At 42.6% G+C, this 21,821-nt stretch overlaps 1 protein-coding gene across 3 annotated transcripts in view; it reads right to left on the reverse strand.

Annotated features, from left to right (window-relative positions):
* Positions 1-1,908: 1,908 nt before the first annotated feature.
* KIF4A (kinesin family member 4A) overlaps positions 1,909-21,821 on the reverse strand; it is a 183,747-nt gene continuing 163,834 nt past the window's right edge. The window contains exons 26-31 of one of the 3 annotated variants that reach the window (XM_036305011.1): positions 21,528-21,605; positions 21,068-21,166; positions 20,368-20,544; positions 4,960-5,076; positions 2,821-2,943; positions 1,909-2,546 (exon numbers count right to left, since the gene is read on the reverse strand). In XM_036305011.1, the coding sequence (XP_036160904.1) occupies positions 2,346-2,546; positions 2,821-2,943; positions 4,960-5,076; positions 20,368-20,544; positions 21,068-21,166; positions 21,528-21,605 (795 nt within the window). In that variant the 3' untranslated portion in view covers positions 1,909-2,345. The remainder of the gene's footprint in view (positions 2,547-2,820; positions 2,944-4,959; positions 5,077-20,367; positions 20,545-21,067; positions 21,167-21,527; positions 21,606-21,821) is intronic. The other 2 variants (XM_036305013.1, XM_036305014.1) reach the window with 2 other exon arrangements.

Genomic DNA, 21,821 nt, shown 5'->3' on the forward strand with positions numbered 1-21,821 from the left:
TTAGCATTTACAACAAATAGAGATGGTATGTAGGCAACAAGAAGGGTTCATAGTCTCTGCTCTGGTGTGCCCTGAGGGATCTGGATGAGATTACTCTGACATTCCAAGGGTATGTTATCTTATATGCAAAAAGACAATATATAGGCTCACTTAGGGTAAAGATTGAACTATGTCAAAGAAGATATACAGGCCTAGAATGTGACTCCCCCCCCTAAACTGGTTTTAGTTAGGAATTTTTATGTTCAGACCATCCTATGTGGTTACTTTAGGTCTCTGAGTCTGTAAAGCCACCACGCAGGCCTCCCTTGAGCTTGTCAGGTTTATTATGTAGCCCTTTCTTTTGTCCACAACGTACAAAAGATACTGTTACTACATCACAGCAGGCAGGGCTGGCTAGCACTTGTAGTCAGCTTAGTGCTAAAATGTAGGGCTCTGGTGGGACTGACCTTCCCTTAAGACAGTGGTTCTCAACCTTCCTAATGCCGTGACCCTTTAACACAGTTCCTCATGTTGTGGTGACCCCCAACCATAAAATTATTTTCATTGCTATTTCATAACTGTAATTTTGCTACTGTTATGAATCGTAATGTAAATATCTGATATGCAGGATGTATTTTCATAGTTACAAATTGAACATAATTAAAGCATAGTGATTAATCACAAAAACAACATGTAATTATATATGTGTTTTCCAATGGTCTTAGGCGACCCCTGAGAAAGGGTCGTTCGACCCCCAAAGGGGTCGCGACCCAAAGGTTGAGAACCGCTGCTCTAAGATGTGATGGCTCAAAGCCTGTGGGTTAATGCAGTGTTGGTGGGAAAGGATGCCTCTCTGGGGATAGCTTGCTTACCCATCCCCCCCCCCCACACACACACTGGGCTTGGGAGAGTGAGAAGACTGGCTCTCTTATGCCAAGAGACAGCCCTCCTCCCTCTCTGCTTTCCCATTGTATCCAGGGGCTCTAGTTGGCAATGGAAGAGGCTCTCTTGCTTCCTGGACATTAAAATGCAGAGAATTAGGGCTGCCTGCTGGCAGAAGGCCAGAGAGGGCTGCAGGGCAGCTAGTCCTCCTACAGGCTTCATTCCCAGCAGATTGTCCTTTAGTTTCCTTTGCTTGGCTCTGGTGGATTTTAGAGGAGTCTGGGCTTTCATGTGCTGAGTTCTGGGAGGTGCTCTGGAAGCTTTTACTGGGGGCGGGGTGGTGATAGGGGAGACTGGGATTCAGAATGCATGGATATGAGAGGCCCAGGGCTTGAAAATTCTTCAGAAGGCTCTAAGGCCAGTCAGCAACCTGTGTTTGGCATTTTAGGGCTGGCCCCCTTGCAGTTTTAAGCAGAGATGGAGAACTCTGATGCCCAGTAAGGAGTAAGCACAGCCATCTGCTCCCCTTTCAAAGGAGAAAGCAGGTAGCAGTGTGGCCTAAAGCATATACTCAAGCAAGAAGTCAGGCTGCAGGGCTTTAGGGATTGCCACCACTGCCACTCTAGTAACACATGAAGCTTTGGTATTAGGCCTGGGTTCAAGTTCTAGCTCCATTACCCACTAACTTTGTGACTTTAAATAAAACTGTGGCAGGTGCATGGGGATGCCTGGTAAATATGTCCCTTTCTTGTAAATCTAGAGGCTGGGTGGGCTGTACAGTGGAGATCAGGACACTGGCCTTGCTAGTTTTATTCCAATTTTCTGAGGTAACAGAGTGACGTGAAGACATAATGTATTGGTCCATACGGCCCTTAGGGGACAGGGGCCATGACAAGGCGGTGGGGCCTGGCTACTTGCCTGGCATTCCCAGGGGCGGAGGAACATGGGTTGAAAATATAGCAAAGAAGGATCTTTCCAAACAATAGAAGCACTAAGCTTTATTTCTTTATTTCTTTTAAAAAACATTAACATTTTTAAAGATTTCATTTACCTCAGGACCATGAAGAGCCCCTTCCTGAGGTGGGTTGAAAGATGGGTGTCAGGTGTCCCACCCAGGGTAGGCTCTGTCACTAAGCTGAGAGAGCCTAGAGATAAGACAGCCCTGGGAGGCAGCCTGAGCTGCTGGCAAATCAGAAAGAGCTTGACTGTACTGAGGATTGGTTCCCAAAGAGTCAGCAGGAAGGTCAGCTGGTTCTGTCTTCAGCAGGCGGTTTAGCATCCTTCTAGAGAGGAGAGAGCAAGTCTGGGGCTGGAGGGCTAGAGACTGACAACCGAGCAAACAAAATTCCTTCCTTTCCAGTAACATGCTGTCCCTTTTATCAACAGCAAGAAACCTGAAATGTAGAGGAGTCATTAAAAAACCTCCTCTGGCTGCAACCAGAAGGTGTCTTGTAAGCCAGACTGGGGAAGAGATGAGTCCAATTTTAGGGGGCCTCTTCTTCAATAGGGGAGCAGCCGGAAAAGAAGCTGACATTGCTGGCCAGAGCTCGTTTCTTTTTCTTCCCTGGAGCTTTATTTTCTTGGGATTCTGTGGCTACATGTTTCAAGTCTGGGAGGCCAAGGGAGCAGGTGTCTGGAGCAGTCTTTAACAGAACCTGCTCCACTTCACACATCTCTTTCAGGATCTAGGAGGGACAGAAACAGGTATGACTACATCTCAGGTGGGGGCAGAGGCTCAGCCCAGCTTAGCCCCCACAGATGCCCAGTACACTTCCAATAGTATGAGGTGTTCTGTAAGATTGCTCTGCAGGAAGAAGGAAGAAACAGACTCTATGCTCCATTCCCAGTTCCCAACAAGCACATTGGCCCTTTCTCCCCTTCCCCCACCACTGTCAGTCAGAGCTAAGGCAGAGAGGGACCATAATACAGCTGGAAATGCCTGCCTTTTAGCCTACCTACCTTACTGTTTGGAGTGGCACAGACAGGGTTGAAGAAGCTTAATCCTGGGGTCACTTCTGTAGGATCCTCCAGTTTGAAGGAACCTTCGGAATCCTGGGTCCTCTCAACAGTTCCCAAGCTATCCTGAGAATCAAGCAGACAGGCTATTAGAAATCAGTTCCCAGGGTTATAGAATCACTGTTCCCGTCCAACCAGAGAGACACCAGCTTGGAGAGCCTCATCAGTTTCTAAGCAAGTCTCAGGAAGACCCTGCTTGGGGTCATAGTGCTTGATGGCAGCTTCTGAAGGCGAAGGACTAGGTAGGATAGTGGCACAGGATGCATCATGAGGCGAGGTTTAAACAAGACCAAGCCTTGGTGATTTCTTTAACTTTCCCTTTTTCCAATCTGCAATATTCTTTTTACTAAAAAGGGTGTTGTCTGTATTATTTTTTTTCCAGAGAAGGAAATCAAGGCCAAGAGAAAGAAGTTACTTAGGCAGTGAGGTGACTTTGGGGTAGAGCTTTGATTAGAATTATAAGCTTCTGTTATGAAAAAAGAACTGGATTAAGAGTCAGGAAGCCTAGGGTCTAATCTTTTATTGGGGTGACATTGGTCAATAAGATTATATAGGTTTCAAGTATAAATTTCTATGGTACATGATCTGTATATTGCATTGTGTGCCCACCACCCAAAGTCAAATCTCCTTCTGTCACCATATATTTGACCCCCTTCATCCTTTACTACTCCCACCTCCTTCCCTCGGGTAACCAACATGTTGTCTGTTTCTATGAGTTTTTGTTTGTTTACTTTTTTGTTTATTTGTTGCTTTCAGTTCTATATCCCACATGAGTGAAATCATATAGTACTTGACTTTTTGTCTGACTTATTTTACTTAGCCACAGGAACAGACTCCCAAGGTCCCTGAGACATCTGCAATTGTTAGCCTTACCTCTTTAATCCTCTAATAACTGCCTACCTTAGAAGTATCCTATATGATAAAAGCCTAATATGCTAAGTGTCTGGTTGTCCATTCAACCAATCAAAGTGTAATATGCTAACGATATGCTAAGGCCACTCAACTGCTCACTATGACGTGCACTGACCACCAGGGGGCAGATGATCCAACCAGTGCGTTAACTTACTGCTAGGGTCTGGCCGATCAGGACTGAGCAAGATGGGCTGGACACACCCTGGAGCCCTTCTGTGGTCCCTCCTCGACTGGCCAACCTCCTGTGTCCCTCCCCAGCCCCAATCATGCCCCCGTGGGGTCCCTCGGCCTGGCCTGCACCCTCTCACAATCTGGGACCCCTCGGGAGATGGCAGAGAGCAGGTTTCGGCCTGATCCCACAGGCCAGGCCGAGGGACCTCACTGGTGCACGAATGCGTGCACTGGGCCTCTAGTTTTTAATAGAAAACCCAGGGCAAAACTGTTTACATGTAGATGTTCAAGAAATGCATGATGAATGATCATTACACTAAGCTTGCTAAAATTATTGCTTATCACATAGGGAGCTGTAGGAATGGGCTTTTGCCATGGGCACAGGTAGGCATAAGGCAAGTATGTGGACCTGACGTACTTGGTGCTGCCTTTCTCAGAACACATTTTGTTTCCCTGAGATTTCTATTCCTGGAATATAAGGAGGACAGCTACAATTACCTTGGCTCACAACAGTGACCATCAGAAAGACCAAGTTCCTGTGAGTCTTTTCCTAGAGAATAGCTGGTTCCCATGGAGAGGGGCTAGGTAACTAATGTCTCAAGATGTCAGAAGGATTAACTTCCTTCCTGGAAGCTGCCACCTCAGCATGTGGCCCTTATAGTTCCAGCTAAGCCTCTGGATTAGCCAGATCCTGCATATCTATATGCCTGTAAATGCCTGCTTTCTTGTTCCTTGTTCCTGCCTCAGAAACTATAGAAACATTATATAGTCAAGGTGGGGAATGGGGAACTCATACCTGGGAATCTTCTGGGAAGGGCTGTGGTTTCTGAAGGGGATGTGTGGACAGACTAGCAGTGAGCAAATAGGATTAAGCGAACTGTGTCTTTTTCTGATTGCAGAGAAAAGAAGAGTAGAAGAGCTGTGCAGGAGATTCCAGATTTCATGAAGAAAAGGGCGGAAACTAGTGGGGAAAATAAGGGGCAATGGCACTGATCCTACCTTGTCTTGCTGACGGTTCCTACACTTTGTGGGGTCACAGCTGCAGTCCACGCCACAGTTCAACTTCTGTCTCCTGCACCCACACTGCTTATTCCCACACCAGCCCTTGCAGGAACACTGCAAAAACAGATTTGTAGAAAGACTTTATTACCACCCAGCCGGTGTGGCTCAGTGGTTGAGCGTCAACCTATGAACCAGAAGGTCATGGTTCGATTCCCAGTCAGGGCACATGCCTGGGTTTCAGGTTCAATCTCCAATGAGGGGCATGCCAGAGGCAGCCGATCAATGATTCTCTCTCATCACTGATGTTTCTCTCTCTCCACAATCCTCCCTGAAATCAATAATACATATATTTTTTAAAAAAGAAAGAGTCATTACTGTCATCTGGAATGACATGGAATCAGTTTCACCCCACTTTTCACAGGGTAGGATGACTAGTTTAAAAGGCCTTCCCTTCATTTGCAAGCCTTTCTGAAAAGATGGAAAGTACCATCAACTTTACCAAGCTTCTATCTCCTCAGTCCTCTCTTGTTAATTCTCACTTGAAGATATATTTTCCATTGATTTTTTTTTTTTAGACAGAGTGGAAGGGAGAAAATGGGAGAGAGGGGGAAGGAGAGAGGAAGGAGGATAGGAAGAGATCAATGTGAGACACATCGACTGATTTCCTCTCACACGTGCCCTGACCAGGGCCGGGGATCAAACCAGCAACCCAGGTACCGTGCCCTTGACCAGGAATTGAACCCAAGACCCTTCAGTGCAGGGGCTGGCACTATAACCACTGAGCAATATCAGCCAGGGCGCCTCAGTCCTCTCTTTAGTGAAACAAAGATCAATGTGAACCACCATAGGTTTACTAAGAACAAGTCAAGCCAGGCATATCCATTTATTTGGGGATAGGATACTTGAAAGACAGATCAGCGGGCTATCATAACAATGCAGGGAAACTGAAAGAGACTCTCATGATCATTTTAAGGGCAAAGTGAAGAACTGTGAGCTAATTGGTAGTGGAGTTAGGTACAGTATATTTAAGGACTAAGCACAGTTGCTTGACATCTTTTGATCTACCTAACTGTACTTCATCCAACTCACTTTCTACAGTTTGTTCAGTGTCAGCCTGAGCTTTGTCCTCAGCACTTTAATAATTTAGCAGTTTAATGAATCACTGATGAATGAAATATCATTTACATTTGTATAGCACTTTACAATTTTTGGAGTACTTTCATATAATATACAACTACAAAAATCTTATAACTGGTCTACAAGGTAGGCATTTTAATCTGCTGTAACAACAACACAAAGCTGGAAGGATGATTAATATGTAAGATAACAGAATCAAAATTCAAAAATATTTGGACAGGCTGAAATTATCGGCCCAAAGTAAAAGTTATAACAGGGATCAATTTCAGTTTGACACTTAGGTTCCTCCCAAATCAGCCATCCTATATAATAAAAGCCCAATATGCAAATCGACCGAACAGTGGAATGACCAGTCACTATGATGCGCACTGACTACCAGGGGGCAGATGCTCAATGCAGGAGCTGCCCCCTGGTGGTCAGTGGGCTCCCACAGGGGGAGTGCTGCTCAGCCAGAAGCCGGGCTCAGGGCTGGCGATGCAGCGGTGGTGGCGGGAGCCTCTCCTGCCTCCACGGCAGCGCTAAGGATGTCTGACTGATGGCTTAGGCCCATGGGGACATCCCCTGAGGGCTCCTGGACTGTGAGAGGGTGCAGGCTGGGCAGAGGGTCCCCCCAAAGTGCACAAATTTTGTGAACCAGGTCTCTAGTAAAAAATAAAATATGGAGACCATGCAGTCCCGGTAAGAGAAGAAGCTTACAGAAACCAAGCCTTCCCCGTTTCCGCGGCCGGCGTTTGTTTGTTTGTTTTCACTGAACCCTGTTCATGGGACATTTCGGATACAGACACTCACCTGTGCTGAAGAGAGGGAGAGTGTGCAGAGGAGTGGAATCTGGGGAGAGACTGAGGAGAGAAGGGGGGCCGGGAGAGGTGGCAGCGAATTGAGTGCTGAGACACCCCTGAGCCCACGTCTGAGGCAGCCATTCTCTCCGGAGAGTGAGACTCCTCCCCCCAGCCCCCAGGCAAGGAGCACAGCCACACCCAGATTCCACCCTGTAGGAGATCAAGGATTAAAATAACCTGATCAGTCCCTGGGAGTTAACAGGGTCTGGCCTATAGAGGGATTTTCAATCCCAGCAACAACACAGCACTGGTAACTCTTACGCAGCCAGCTCGGGGCAGTGAACTTCCACTGGACAGAGAGGCCCTGTAGCCTCAGAGGCCAACCCCAGAACACTGCCACCCAGAGGCTGACCCACAAACTGACTCTTTGCTAAACACAAAATAAGGCAGTCTGGGAAACAAATGCGGCTTGCTTTAAAATAAGGACTGTGGTTTACAACACAGAGGAACAGTGTATCGCAGGGAAACTCAACACTCTCCTGAATACCTGGCAGGTCTAAGGCGAGCCACACTGAAGAATAGAAGAACCGAAGGACCTTCACTACTGCAATATTTTTTTTTTTTCCTTTTTTCACCTTTTAACTAAGAAACCAATTTTTTTTCTTTTTTTTTTCTTTTTTTTTTCCCTCTTCTTCTTTTTTTTTCTTTTCTTCTTTTTTCCATCACCTGATTTTACCCTTTTAATTACTACCTTCTTATTTTTAACCAGTATTATTACTGCTACCATTTTACCATTTTTTTTAAAGTGCCATTTTATTTTCTCTTTATTTTATTTTGGGATTAGTGTTCTCCATTCTATTTTCATCGTTATATTATTGGTTGTTTCTAGTTTGCATTTATCTCCAGGGAGCTGTTGCTGGAATTTGTTGGGATTAATGGCTGTTCTATAGGAGCATTCTCCTCATATAAAAAGTCTCTTCCCCTCTTCCACTTCATTCTCTCTTTTCGCTCTTTTTTTTCCTTTTCCTTTCTTTTCTCGCTTTTACTTTCCCCCCTCCTTTTTCCCACTTTCATTTTTGCACTCCTTTTTTTGGTCCCTAATTTTCTTTTCTTTTTTCTCTTTTCTCTTTTTCTCTTCCTTCTTCCTTATCCCCTAATTCTCTTAATTCAGGTGGTCACTTTTATTTGGGGTTATTAATATCGTGAATATATTTGTGTATAGTGCCTGGTACGTGGTGCCTTGTTGTGTTGTATTTTGTGCCTTTAAATCAACACAGCAGATCCAAGCAACAGCAACCTCCTGAGCACCACACCCTCTGCTGAGGAACAGCAGCTGTACGTGAAACCTCGCCCCACCAGCCAGAAGAGCCACCACAGCTGTGAACAGCACCCACCAGAGGAGTTGCTGCCAACTGAAGAGCAGCTGCTACCGCAACCGCCCGAAGAGCAACCGCAGACCAAGGAGTCACTGCCACCAAGGGAGCAGCCACTGAACGACTCAACGTCTAGATATGTCAGTGAGATCAAACATGGGTAGACAAAGAAACCCCCAAAGGAAAGAGAAGGAGGACTCTCCAGAAAAGCACCTAAGTAATACAGAGGCATGCAACATGACAGAAAAAGAATTCAGAATAAGGGTCCTAGAGTGCATAAACCGGATGGAGGAAAAAATCGACAACCTCAGCAAGAAGCAAGAAGAAACAGATGAAAAAATTGATAACATATGGAAGAAGCTAGAAGAAACAGATGAAAAAATCGATAACATATGGAAGAAGCTAGAAGAAACAGATGAAAAAATCAACAACTTAAGTAAGACCCAAGAAGATATGAAGAGTGATATAGCTGCAATGAAAAACTCCATTGAAAGTATCAACAGTAGACTAGGAGAAGCGGAGGACCGAATTAGTGATTTAGAAGACAAGGAAGCAAAACACACCCAAAATGTACTGCAATTGGAGAAAAAAATGAAAAGACAGGAGGAGAGCCTAAGGGAGCTTTGGGACAACATGAAACGAAACAACATACGAATAATAGGGGTACCAGAACAACAGAAGGATGAACAAGGATTAGAAAACCTATTAGAAGAAATAATATCAGAAAACTTCCCTGAGGTGGGGAAGAAAAAAGTCACACAAGCCCAGAGAGTCCCAAACAAGGTGAACCCAAAAAGACCCACACCAAGACACATCATAATTACCATGGCAAATGTTCAGGACAAAGAGAGAATCTTACAGGCTGCAAGAGAGAGACGGAAAGTTACATACAAGGGATCTCCCATTAGATTGTCAAATGATTTCTCAACAGAAACACATCAGGCCAGAAAAGAATGGACGGAAATTTACAAAGTGATGCAAAGCAAAGGACTGAATCCAAGAATACTCTATCCAGCAAGGCTATCATTCAAACTTGAAGGGGAAATAAGAAGCTTCACAGACAAAAAAAGGCTAAGGGAGTTTATCACCACCAAGCCAGCAATGCAAGGAATGCTAAAGGGACTGGTATAAAAATAAGAAATAAAAAGCTCAGAAAGAAAACAGCCACACAAACACAGAAATGCCTACAAACAACTACCTTTCAATAATAACTTTAAACGTAAACGGACTAAATGCTCCAAACAAAAGACATCGAGTGGCTGAATGGATAAAAAAACATGACCCATACATCTGCTGTCTACAAGAAACCCACCTCATTAGAAGGGACTCACACAGACTGAAAGTGAAAGGATGGAAAAATATCTTTCAGGCAAATGGAAAGGAAAAGAAAGCTGGGGTAGCAATACTTATATCGGACAAAATAGACCTCAAACTGAAGGCCATAACAAGAGATAAGGAAGGCCACTTCATAATACTAAAGGGATCAATACAACAAGAAGATATAATCCTGGTAAACATATATGCACCCAATGCAGGAGCACCCAAATTCATAAAAAAACTCCTGGAAGATATCAAAGGAGACATCGACAACAATACAATCATAGTAGGGGACTTTAATACACCACTGACAGCACTGGATAAGTCCTCTAGACAAATAATCAGCAAAGATACAGCAATCCTAAATGACTCACTAGATCAGATGGACTTAATAGACATCTTCAGAACACTTCACCCGAAAGCCAGGGAATATACATTCTACTCAAATGCTCATAGGACATATTCAAAAATAGACCATATATTGGGTCACAAGCAAAGTATCCCCAAATTCAAGAAAATTGAAATCATAAAAAGCGTCTTCGCAGACCACGATGGCATAATATTAGAAATAAACTACAATAAAAACAACCCAAAATACTCAAACACCTGGAAGCTGAATAGCATGCTATTAAATATTGATTGGGTTACCAATGAAATCAAAGAAGAAATTCGAAACATCCTGGAAACTAATGACAATGAAAACACAACAATCCAAAACCTATGGGACACAATGAAAGCAGTCCTGAGAGGGAAGTTTATAGCTCTACAGGCCTATCTCAACAAACAAGAAAAAATGGTAGTAAATCAGCTAACTCTACAACTCAAAGAATTAGAAAGAGAGCAACAAGAAAACCCCAGAGTGAGCAGAAGGAAGGAGATAATAAAGATTAGAGCAGAAATAAATGACATAGAGACCAAAAAAACAATACAGAAAATCAATGAAACCAAGAGCTGGTTCTTTGAAAGGATAAACAAGATTGACAAACCTCTAGCCAGACTCACCAAGAAGCAAAGAGAGAGGACCCAAATAAATAAAATCAGAAACGATAGAGGCGAAATAACAACAGACCCCACAGAAATACAAATGATTGTTAAAAAATACTATAGACAGCTCTACTCCAACAAACTAAACAACCTGGAGGAAATGGACAAATTCCTAGAAAAATACAACATTCCAAAACTCAATCAGGAAGAATCTAAAAATCTCAACAGGCCAATAACTATGGAAGAAATTGAAGCAGTCATCAAAAAGCTTCCAGCAAACAAAAGCCCAGGACCAGACGGCTTCACAGGGGAGTTTTACCAAACATTCAAGGAAGAACTAAAACCTATCCTCCTCAGACTACTACAAAAAATTCAAGAGGAAGGAACACTTCCAAGCTCATTCTATGAAGCCAGCATCACCCTAATACCAAAACCAGGTAAAGACAACACAATGAAAGAGAATTACAGGCCAATATCCCTCATGAACATAGATGCCAAAATCCTCAACAAAATCTTAGCAAATCGGATCCAGCAGTACATCAGAAAGATCATACACCATGACCAAGTAGGATTTATCCCAGGGATGCAAGGATGGTACAATGTCCGCAAATCAATAAACGTGATACATCACATAAACAAATTGAAAGAAAAAAACCACATGGTCATATCAATTGATGCAGAAAAAGCATTTGACAAAATTCAACACCCATTTTTGATAAAAGCTCTCAGCAAGGTGGGAGTAGAAGGATCATACCTCAACATAATAAAAGCCATATATGACAGGCCCACAGCCAACATCATACTCAATGGACAAAAACTAACACCATTTCCCCTAAGAACAGGAACAAGACAGGGATGCCCCCTCTCACCACTCCTGTTCAACATAGTACTGGAAGTGTTAGCCATTGCAATTCGGCAAGAAGAAGAAATAAAAGGCATCCAAATTGGAAAAGAGGAAGTAAAACTGTCCTTATTTGCAGACGACATGATATTATACATACAAAACCCTAGAGACTCCATCAAAAAGCTACTGGACTTAATACATGAATTTGGCAATGTAGCAGGATACAAAATTAACCCCAAGAAATCTGAGGCATTTCTATACACCAATAGTGAACTTTCAGAAAGAGAGATTATAAAAACAATCCCGTTTACCATCGCACCAAAAAAATTAAGCTACCTAGGAATAAACTTAACTAAAGAGGTAAAAGACCTCTACTCAGAAAACTGCAGGACGTTGAAAAAAGATATAGAGGAAGACATAAACAGATGGAAGAACATACCGTGTTCATGGATTGGCAGAATCAACATCATTAAAATGTCCATACTACCCAAAGCAATCTATAAATTCAACGCACTTCCCATTAAAATACCAACGGCATACTTCAGAGATCTAGAACGAACTCTCCAAAAATTCATCTGGAATAAAAAAAGACCTCGAATAGCTGCAGCAATCCTGAAAAAGACCAAAGTAGGTGGGATCTCAATACCAGATATCAAGATGTATTACAAAGCCACTGTTCTCAAAACTGCCTGGTACTGGCACAAGAATAGGCATATAGATCAATGGAATAGAATAGAGAGCCCAGAAATCGGCCCGAACCAATATGCTCAATTAATATTTGACAAAGGAGGCAAGAACATACAATGGAGCCAAGATAGTCTCTTCAATAAATGGTGCTGGGAAAATTGGACAGATATATGCAAGAAAATGAAACTAGACCACCAACTTACACCATACACAAAAATAAACTCAAAATGGATAAAGGACTTAAATGTACGACAGGAAACCATAAAAATTCTAGAAGAATCCAAAGGCAACAAAATCTCAGACATATGCCGAAGCAATTTCTTCACTGATACAGCTCCTAGGGCACTTGAAACTAAAGAGAAAATGAACAAATGGGACTACATCAAAATAAAAAGCTTCTGCACAGCAAAAGAAACCATCAACAAAACAACGAGAAAACCCACTGTGTGGGAAAACATATTTGCCAATGTCATATCCGATAAGGGCCTAATCTCCAAAATTTATAGGGAACTCATACAACTTAACAAAAGGAAGCTAAACAATCCAATCAAAAAATGGGCAAAGGACCTAAATAGACACCTTTCAAAAGAGGACATTCAGAAAGCCAAGAGACATATGAAAACATGCTCAAAGTCACTAATCATCCGAGAGATGCAAATCAAAACAACAATGAGGTACCATCTCACACCTGTCAGACTGGCTATCATCAACAAATCAGGAAACGACAAGTGCTGGAGAGGATGTGGAGAAAAAGGAACACTTGTGCACTGCTGGTGGGAATGCAGACTGGTGCAGCCACTATGGAAGACAGTATGGAGTTTCCTTAAAAAACTGAAAATGGAACTCCCATTTGACCCTGTGATCCCACTTCTAGGAATATATCCCAAGAAACCAGAAACACCAATCAGAAAGGATATATGCACCCCTATGTTCATAGCAGCACAATTCACCATAGCTAAGATCTGGAAACAGCCTAAGTGCCCATCAGTAGATGAATGGATTAGAAAACTGTGGTACATCTACACGATGGAATACTATGCTGCTCTAAAAAGGAAGGAACTCTTACCATTTGCAACGTCATGGATGGAACTGGAGAGCATTATGCTAAGTGAAATAAGCCAGTCAATGAAGGAAAAATACCACATGATCTCACTCATTCATGGATAATAGAGACCATTATAAACTTTTGAACAATAATAGATACAGAGGCAGAGCTGCCTCAAACAGATTGTCAAACTGCAGCAGGAAGGCCGGGGAGGGTTGCGGGGCAGGAGGTAGGGGGGTAAGAGATCAACTAAAGGACTTGTATGCATGCATAGAAGCATAACCAGTGGACATAAGACATTGGGGGATAGGGGAGGCTAGGGGACTGTCTAGGGCGGGGGGATAAAATGGACACATATGTAATACCCTTTGTAATACTTTAAGCAATAAAAAATAAATAAATAAATAAATAAAATATGGGAGGAAGATCTGGCTTAAAAGTAGTTTTTGTGCAAAAGGCCTAAGGATTGGAGATGTCACGAGTTCCTTGAGTGGAAAGTGTAAAATGGCTGTCAAAAAGCAATACAGTCAGACAGAAGTCTGGAATTCAGAAATCATGGGGAGCAACTGCTCCCAGACCCTGTTTGAAGTAGTCTATTCCATTAAACAAAATAGAGACAGGTGACCAGTATTATAGAAAGTGATGTTATAAGAGAAATGGTGGGAGAAAGTAGGATAGTTTGGCTTGAAACAAACAAGTGGCAGACCTCAAAGAATGATGGATGAGTCGGAAGAGACCTTAGCGACCATGTAAAGTCTGATGTGATGTTTGAAGCACCTCTCTCTCTAATATCCCTGGTCTAATGATACCAATTTCTATTTATCCTGAGATGAAAATCGTTTCCTAAAACGTTTGACCATAGGACACAATTCTGTCATCTGGAATGACATGGAATCAGTTTAACCCCACTTTCACAGCACAGTTGTTCAAACCCTGAGCATAATTTTCACTCTCAGTGCCCCTCTGTCCAAATCCTCTCAAAGCTAAATATATCTAGCTCCTTCAATGATTCACCACATGACATGGTTTCCAAGAATCCTCGCCATCTTAACTATACACCAGTTTGTCCAAGTTCATCTTTAATTGTGATATCCAGAAATGAGCATAAGTTTCTAGATGTGGTGTGATCATTATCAAGTAGATTGACACAGACACCTCCCAATATTCTTGTTAATGAGGCCTAAAATCACAGTAGCATTTACCCCCCATCCTTGTCATGTCTTTGTGGATTCATACTGGGTTTACCATTAAATTCAAGCCCTTACATCTCTTTCATATGACAACCATCATCATTATTCTGTAGTTGTGAAAGTAAAATAAACCAAAATAATATCTTTTTTATTATGAGAGTAATATACATCATTTTATAAAATTTGAAAATCAAAAACCATGATTTTAATATTTAATACTTATATATAGTATTGCATTATGTGGAAATGTCGATTTATTAAACAAGACTCCTACATTAGATATTAAGATGGCATTAAAAGAAATTGTTTGTTATTATAAATCATGTTACAGCAAACATCCTGATACATAAATATAACCAAAATGTTACCATGATAGACAAAGGCCCTCCGTAATGTGGTCCTGACTACCCCCCTGAATGGCCCTTGTACTACTCTCTCCCACTTTTCAATACACTCTAGCCACACTGGCCTTCTCAGCTGCTCCTTCATAAACCAAGTTCATCCTGCCCCAAGATCTTTGCATTTGCTGTTTCCTTTTCCTAAAATGTTCTTCCTCTGATTCCTTTCCTGACTTGCTCCTTCACTTTGTTCAGCTCTCAGCTTAAATATCTCTTCTTCAGAGAGACCTCTCCCAAGCCCTCTTCTGAAGTACTTTTTTAAAAAAAATATATTTTATTGATTTTTTACAGAGAGGAAGGGAGAGAGAGAGTTAGAAACATCGATGAGAGAGAAACATCGATCAGCTGCCTCCTGCACATCTCCTACTGGGGATGTGCCCGCAACCCAGGTACATGCCCTTGACCGGAATTGAACCTAGGACCTTTCAGTCTGCAGGCCGACGCTCTATCCACTGAGCCAAACCGGTTTTGGCTTAAGTACTTTTTTTCCTATCCTATCTGTGACTTCGCTATATTTTCTTCTTATCTCTTATCATCTAAAATGATTTTGTTTTTCTGGTAACTGTATCTCTCTCTCTGTAGGGCGCGGCTATAGGGTTAAGCCTTGGACTGACCTGTTGGCAAAGCCACAAACAAGTCCCAGCTTAGAGGGCACAGTCTCCTTAGCATAACTAGGCTTGACCTTATGACACTCCCTAGATCTTATCTGGGTAGCTAATGGGCTGTGGGAGGTGTAGCAAGTGCTGCCAAAACAAGTGAAACTCACAAGAACATTGTAACTATGGTGACCACTACCTTGTTTACCTCTGGCTATAAAATAAAGGCTCAGCTTGCCTCTGGATCTCTCTCTGTGGCCTCAGCCAGGCCCAGGAAGATCCATCTAGACCAGCCGTGGGCAAACTACGGCCCGCGGGCCAGATCTGGCCTGTTTGAAATGAATAAAACTAAAAAAAAAAAAGACCGTACCCTTTTATGTAATGATGTTTACTTTGAATTTATATTAGTTCACACAAACACTCCATCCATGCTTTTGTTCCGGCCCTCCGGTCCAGCTTAAGAACCCATTGTGGCCCTCGAGTTAAAAAGTTTGCCCACTCCTGATCTAGACCCAGTTTATTCTCTTTGTCTGTCATTTCTTCATCCTTCACCGCCCTCCCTCAGGCTTGCGAACCCTTGGCTGAGCTGGCTCCGCACATCTCTCTCCACAACAATGTCTTTCTTCAATTTCATGAGGCCAAGGATCTTACCTGTCTCATATGCCATATCCTCAACACCTAGAAACAGTGCCTGATACTTACACGCTCAAAAGATCTGTTGAGTAAATCTTTTTTTACACACCAATAACTATTTTTTTAGTATAAATTCCTATGTGTATAATTACTGGGCCAAAAGATAGGAACATTTTTAAAGCTTTGGATACATATTTTCAAGTTGCCTTACAGAAAGCTATACCAAATTTACATTCCTAACAGCAATAGACAGGAATGCCCATCTTAGTCATACTTGCCAACATTGGGCATTCAAATAAAATAAAATAAATCTTTGTGTCTTTGAATAAGATAGGGCAAAAGACAGAATTCTATGACATGTCCTAGACATATCTCACCAGGATGACACTGATTAATTGGTTGCTATAGGCTGGGTATGGTCCTCTGGCCATTTACAAATTCATCAAAAACACTCTAGTACCCTGCCCACGTGTCTCTATTTTATGCAAAGGCTTAATAGTATGAGAATATTATCTGAAAGGCTGTCATAAATAAGAACAATTAGACTTTTATATAGCCAAGACCTGGTGGGATGATTTACAAGGAACGACTTTCTAACAGTTATGGAATACAATGGGCTGCCCCGTGAGATTCACCACTATCAGAAGTTTTCAAGCAAGCAGAGGCTAGAAATACATCTGACAGTGTTGTTAATAGAACAGGCATGACACACATGACAGATATATTCACATGAATGCCATATGTACTAGCTACAACTTCATCTTATTCTTTCTCACACCAGGACAAGATCAGAATATGAGAGGGAGCATGACCTTGCCACATACATAACCTCAATTATATAGGTATGTGGTGTGTGTATGTGTACACATGTGTGTATCACAACTGTTGGCAACCCATCCAGCATGTCCCAACACCACAGTTGAGAACCACTATAATAGAGGGGAGGTGCTCTTTACATAGAGTGGGAAGTAGAGCTGAAAGGAACCTGTGGGGTTCCTTTAAGCCAGTAGTTTTCAACCCCAATTGTACATATGAAATCTCTGGGGGAGTTTTCAGAAAGGCCAGGTTCTACCTCAGACCAACTAAAGCAGAATATCAGGGGGTGGGGACCCCAGCTCCCATGTTTAAAAGCTCCTTTGGGGATCCTAATGTGCAGCCAGGCTTGAGAACCACTGCTTTAGAGTCTATAATTTTTCTAGCACTGATTTCAGCATTGTATTGTATCTCAGAATGGTAAGATCTGATAAAAATTTTAACATAACGAACGTTAGGCTAGGAATTAGGAAACTTGGGCTCTCATCCTATCCTATATAATAAAAGTCTAATATGCAAATTGTCCCCTTGGGTGGTCGTTTGACTGGGAGTTCAACCGCTCGCTATAACGTGCGCTGACCATCAGGGGGCGGCACGGAACATGGCGGGCGTCGGTGACATGGCACTGGCAGTGGGCTGCAGTGGAGGCACTGCCAGCGCCGATGAGCCCCAATGAAAGCGGGACTGTGAGGAGATGGTGGAGCAGATTAGTGGGTGGTGCCAGGCCAAGGCGGGTGCAAGCAGGGACCTGATCGCCCCACTGGTCGCCCTGCAGATGGTGACCAGCGGCAGCTGCAGGGGTTGGGGCCCGATCTCCACAGGCCACCCCAAGGGACCCCACCTGTGCACAAATTTGTGTACCGGGCTTCTAGTATTTAATACTTGGCATGACTTTGGACAAGTCACTTCATCCAAGCTCATCTCCATTCTTTCATTTCTAAGATGGAGACAAAAATACCTGCTTCCTATTTTCTGCCAAAGTATTAGTAAAATGCTTACTATGCTTTAATAACAATACCTGCATATTTTGTCACAAGGCGCTTTTGCATACATTCCTTCTTTTAACTTCTGAGATTACCATACAACACCATATAAAGGTAGATTTATTAAAACCCATTTATTCAAAACAATAACAACTTTGTTATTCTGACTCAGGATATTAGTGCTGGAAAGGGACATTATACACCTCTTCTAATATAATCCCTTCATTACATAGATGAAGAATCTGAGGCCTAGGGAGAGTAAGTGACTTGCTTAAGGTCATCTAACTCACCAGTGGCAAACTCAAGACTAGAACCCGTGTCTATCTGGCTCCTAAGCTATTACTTTTTAAAACTATAGCACATGGCCTATCCTTCAACATGTTCTTAGTACACACAGGAAACATGGCTGAGTGAGGAAGCCAACTTTTTCAGCAGTAGCTTTGGAGAAATCATCATTTTGGTGCCTTGCTGCAGTCTCCCTTTCAGTAACCTAGTGATAATACCAGCCTGTTTCAGCTGGGTTGGAACAATAATAATCAGGATGGCCTTCATGCAAAGCCTCAAGGTCTATGTATAGTGTCTGCCTACAAGCAGTCTGATCAAAGAGCAGTCATACCATCCATGTACTTTGAGGTCACACAAAGGGAGAAACTAGATTGTATGCCAGCTTGCTCCCCTTAATGCCCAGTTATAGTCTCTTCTTGAGTTTTAAAATCAGGGGGAAAGCCTAGAAAATAATCATCTCTCACTGTTTTAGGCACAGGATTTGTCATTGATAGCAATACTATTTACTTGAAATATTTGTTATATATTTCTCTTTTAGGCTTAGAGCAACAGTGCTATAACATATAGTAAGTTTTCCTTGAGGAAAGTATACCTGCATTTGCTTCTCATTTGGAAACTCCCTCACCAGTTTTAGGCCTTCTACCATGTATTTCTTGTGTGTATTTTTCAACTCTGCTTCCTGTTTCTTAGGTGACCTTTAAATAGCTCATGTGCTCCACTTCAGCCACAGTAGAGTCCATAAATGTTTGTTAAGTAAATGAAAGTCAGACATGTTCTGTCCCATTTCCTCTAAGTGTCTCAATCCTCTGTCTCTCTACTACCAAATCTTTGCATTATGCTATTCATTGGGCCAGAAATGGTCTCCCAGTTGCCCCCAACATATATTTCCCTTTCTGTCTTATAATGCAGCAATAGTCATGTCTTTCCTGGCATCTTCCTAAACTCCATTTACTTGGTTTGGTTTTATAGTCAGTCACCCTTAAAAACCTCTCAGTGCATTTCTCTGAGATGAAGATGCTGAGGTTCTATGGTGTGCTTCTATTTCTTTGCCTTGTTTTCCTATCTATACTAATAAAAGGGTAATATGCTAATTAGACTGGACATCTTCCAGATGTCTTTCCAGACAAAGCCATGGTGGCGGGGGCCGAGGCAGAGGTGGTTAGGGGCGATCAGGCCAGCAGGGGGGGCAGTTAGGGGCAATCAGGCCGGCAGGCAGAGGCAGTCAGGGGTGATCAGGTAGGCAGGCAGGCGAGCAGTTAGGAGCCAGCAGTCCTGGATTGCGAGAGGGTGCAGGCTGGGCTGAGGGACCCAACCTGCCCCCTGCACGATTTTTGTGTACTGGGCCTCTAGTTAGATTATAAGCTCTCTGAGGTTGCCCAATACATTGCATTTTTTACTCTTTTCAAATGACCAAATGCCAGCATGACTATATATTCCTCATGACTTGCTTCTCTCTGATGTTGTGGCTTTAGAAGGCTCAGTTCCCTGTGTGGTTCATGATGAGCTAATTAAATCAAGTAACTTTCTAGGAAGCCAGCTAGGGTAGTTTGTGAACTTCTCTTAGGCAGAATGTGACTGCAGGGCACAGTTGCAGTAGCAGTAAACTGTAGTGCCCAGGAAGTTAATGTTTTAACATAAATCATCTACATTTGATAATTATGTAAGCCTGTCATCATGTAAATAAATAAAACATGCCTCAAAGTCAGACTATTCCTAACTAGCCTTAACTAGTGTGTTTGATCTGAACTCTTAGCCTTTTCTGTAATTCTCATTACCCCTTAGCCTAGTGAGCAAAATCACTCTCTTAGGCACTCAGCTTCTGGTCTATAATTTTTACTGATATGAACATGATGTGATAGAAACAAACTGGACTTGGAGTCAGAATATTCTATTTCAAGACCTATCACTATAACCTTAGGCAAGGTCATTTCCCTCCTGTGGGCCTCAGATCCATCTGTAAAACAAATAATAAATATCTCATTGAATTTTTGGTGACAATTGAAAAGAAATAACATATATGAAGCTTTATAAACTGTAAAGTGCTATAAAAATGTGAAGGATTATGATCACATTGGAACCAGCCTGAAGAAATGGTATAGAACACTACTACCTTTCAGACTGGTAAGAGCCCACAGACATGAAAAGAACCACCTGCATACTCAGGCAGCTCCTTCTGCTCGCCCCAGGTTCCATACAGAGCTGGCCTGATGAGCACCCCTCGGTGGAGCCAATGCCTCTGAATGGGATCCAGGGGTTCAGGTGCAGGGTATGGGGCGGGTACATTCCCACTGGCAGCAAAGACAGACTAGAACCCCTGACAGAGATGAGAGCTGCCTCCTACCACTTGGATGTTCTTCTTGGGTATCTTAAATAATTTTGTTGGCTTCCATTCCTCATCATCCCCATCGTCAATATCACCATCCTCAGGATCATTCACAGAATGCTCTGAATAATATTTTAGATCATCGATGTCCATGCTTTGCTCCAGGAACTTTTCTTTAAAATGGGAAGGTCTTGGCTAAGAACAAAGGTTTGGAATAGTTATTTAATTAAAAAAAACAACACATGTGGATCATATCTTCACAGTAGCTGTTGCCAGCTATCTTCCCAGAGCAGAGATTTCAGACTCCCTCAAATATACTCCACTTGGCTTTACCAATCAGAAGAAATTCTGCTTCTCCCTTTGGCCTTGCAGAGTCTTTGAAGAGACAGAAACTGCAAGGAGAGGCTGAGTAATCTGAGGAGGGAGGGACTCATGATCTGATAAGTACTTAGGGATGGACAGCTGAGTTCTGCTCTTTTACTTTGCTCCTCCTCTTCAGCTGTGTTACATGTCTATACATGGCCAAGAGTCCATCTTCCATGGAGGGAGAAGGCCTATTTCCCTCAAGACTGTCCTAGAGTTTTATCTGTGAGTCCAAAGAAAATCGAGATGCTGGAATTTGGATATTTAACCTCGCAACCTCTTCTAAAAGGCGATTTTAGTGTACTCACTCCAAACCTTGGCTATGGGAAGGTATCATAGGCACTGAGCAGTTTACCTTAGGTGGGATATATTCAAAAGAAGAGTCTGGAGAGAGAAGGGTATCCTTAGGAAGATGAGGTTTCTGTTTGCTGGCTACTTGGAGGAGAGTCAGTTTCTATTTGAAAAGAAGAGAAAACGTGTATATTGCAGGGCAGCTTCTGAGAGTGTTCATGGCTCAAACATAAAGATTTCTAAGCTAGCTCAATTTGAAAGCATATTAAAGTGAGGCAGGGTAATACTAAAGTAGGTTGAAGGACTTCCACTTTACTACAAGATTAGGATTCAATTCAGAAAAGAGCAAATTAAAAAATGTGTTTATATAATTTGAAATGCACATGACTATGTCAAATGGAAACTTGATATCGACCTCATAAAATACAGCCAAGTCATCATATTCAGGCTTTTACTCCCAAGGGTTGGCCTCAGTTGCAACAGGGTCTCCCCGGGCTTGTTCAGTGGATGGGAGGCTGTATTACCTGCTTTATGATTTCATTCTCTCGGAGAAGCTGCTTATTTTGCGCATACACTTCTTGCATCTTCTCAAGTTCTTCTTCCTATTTCCAGAGAGCACAGAGATCGGTGGGATTATTTTGGGCACTACATGTGGGGCACCAAACAACTCACAGAGATGAAAACATACTGCTGCCAAGTTGCTGGCAGCAGATGGATTTTGCACAGCAAGCACTGGCACCCAGAAAAATGCTCGATTGCCACCAGTTCCTAGGTGTCCTGAATGCAACTCTATTCCAACATCCCAAGCAGCCCTGACA

This window comes from Myotis myotis, unplaced genomic scaffold (assembly GCF_014108235.1).
Source record: "Myotis myotis isolate mMyoMyo1 unplaced genomic scaffold, mMyoMyo1.p scaffold_m19_p_4, whole genome shotgun sequence".
Classification (NCBI taxonomy): Eukaryota; Metazoa; Chordata; class Mammalia; order Chiroptera; family Vespertilionidae; genus Myotis; species Myotis myotis.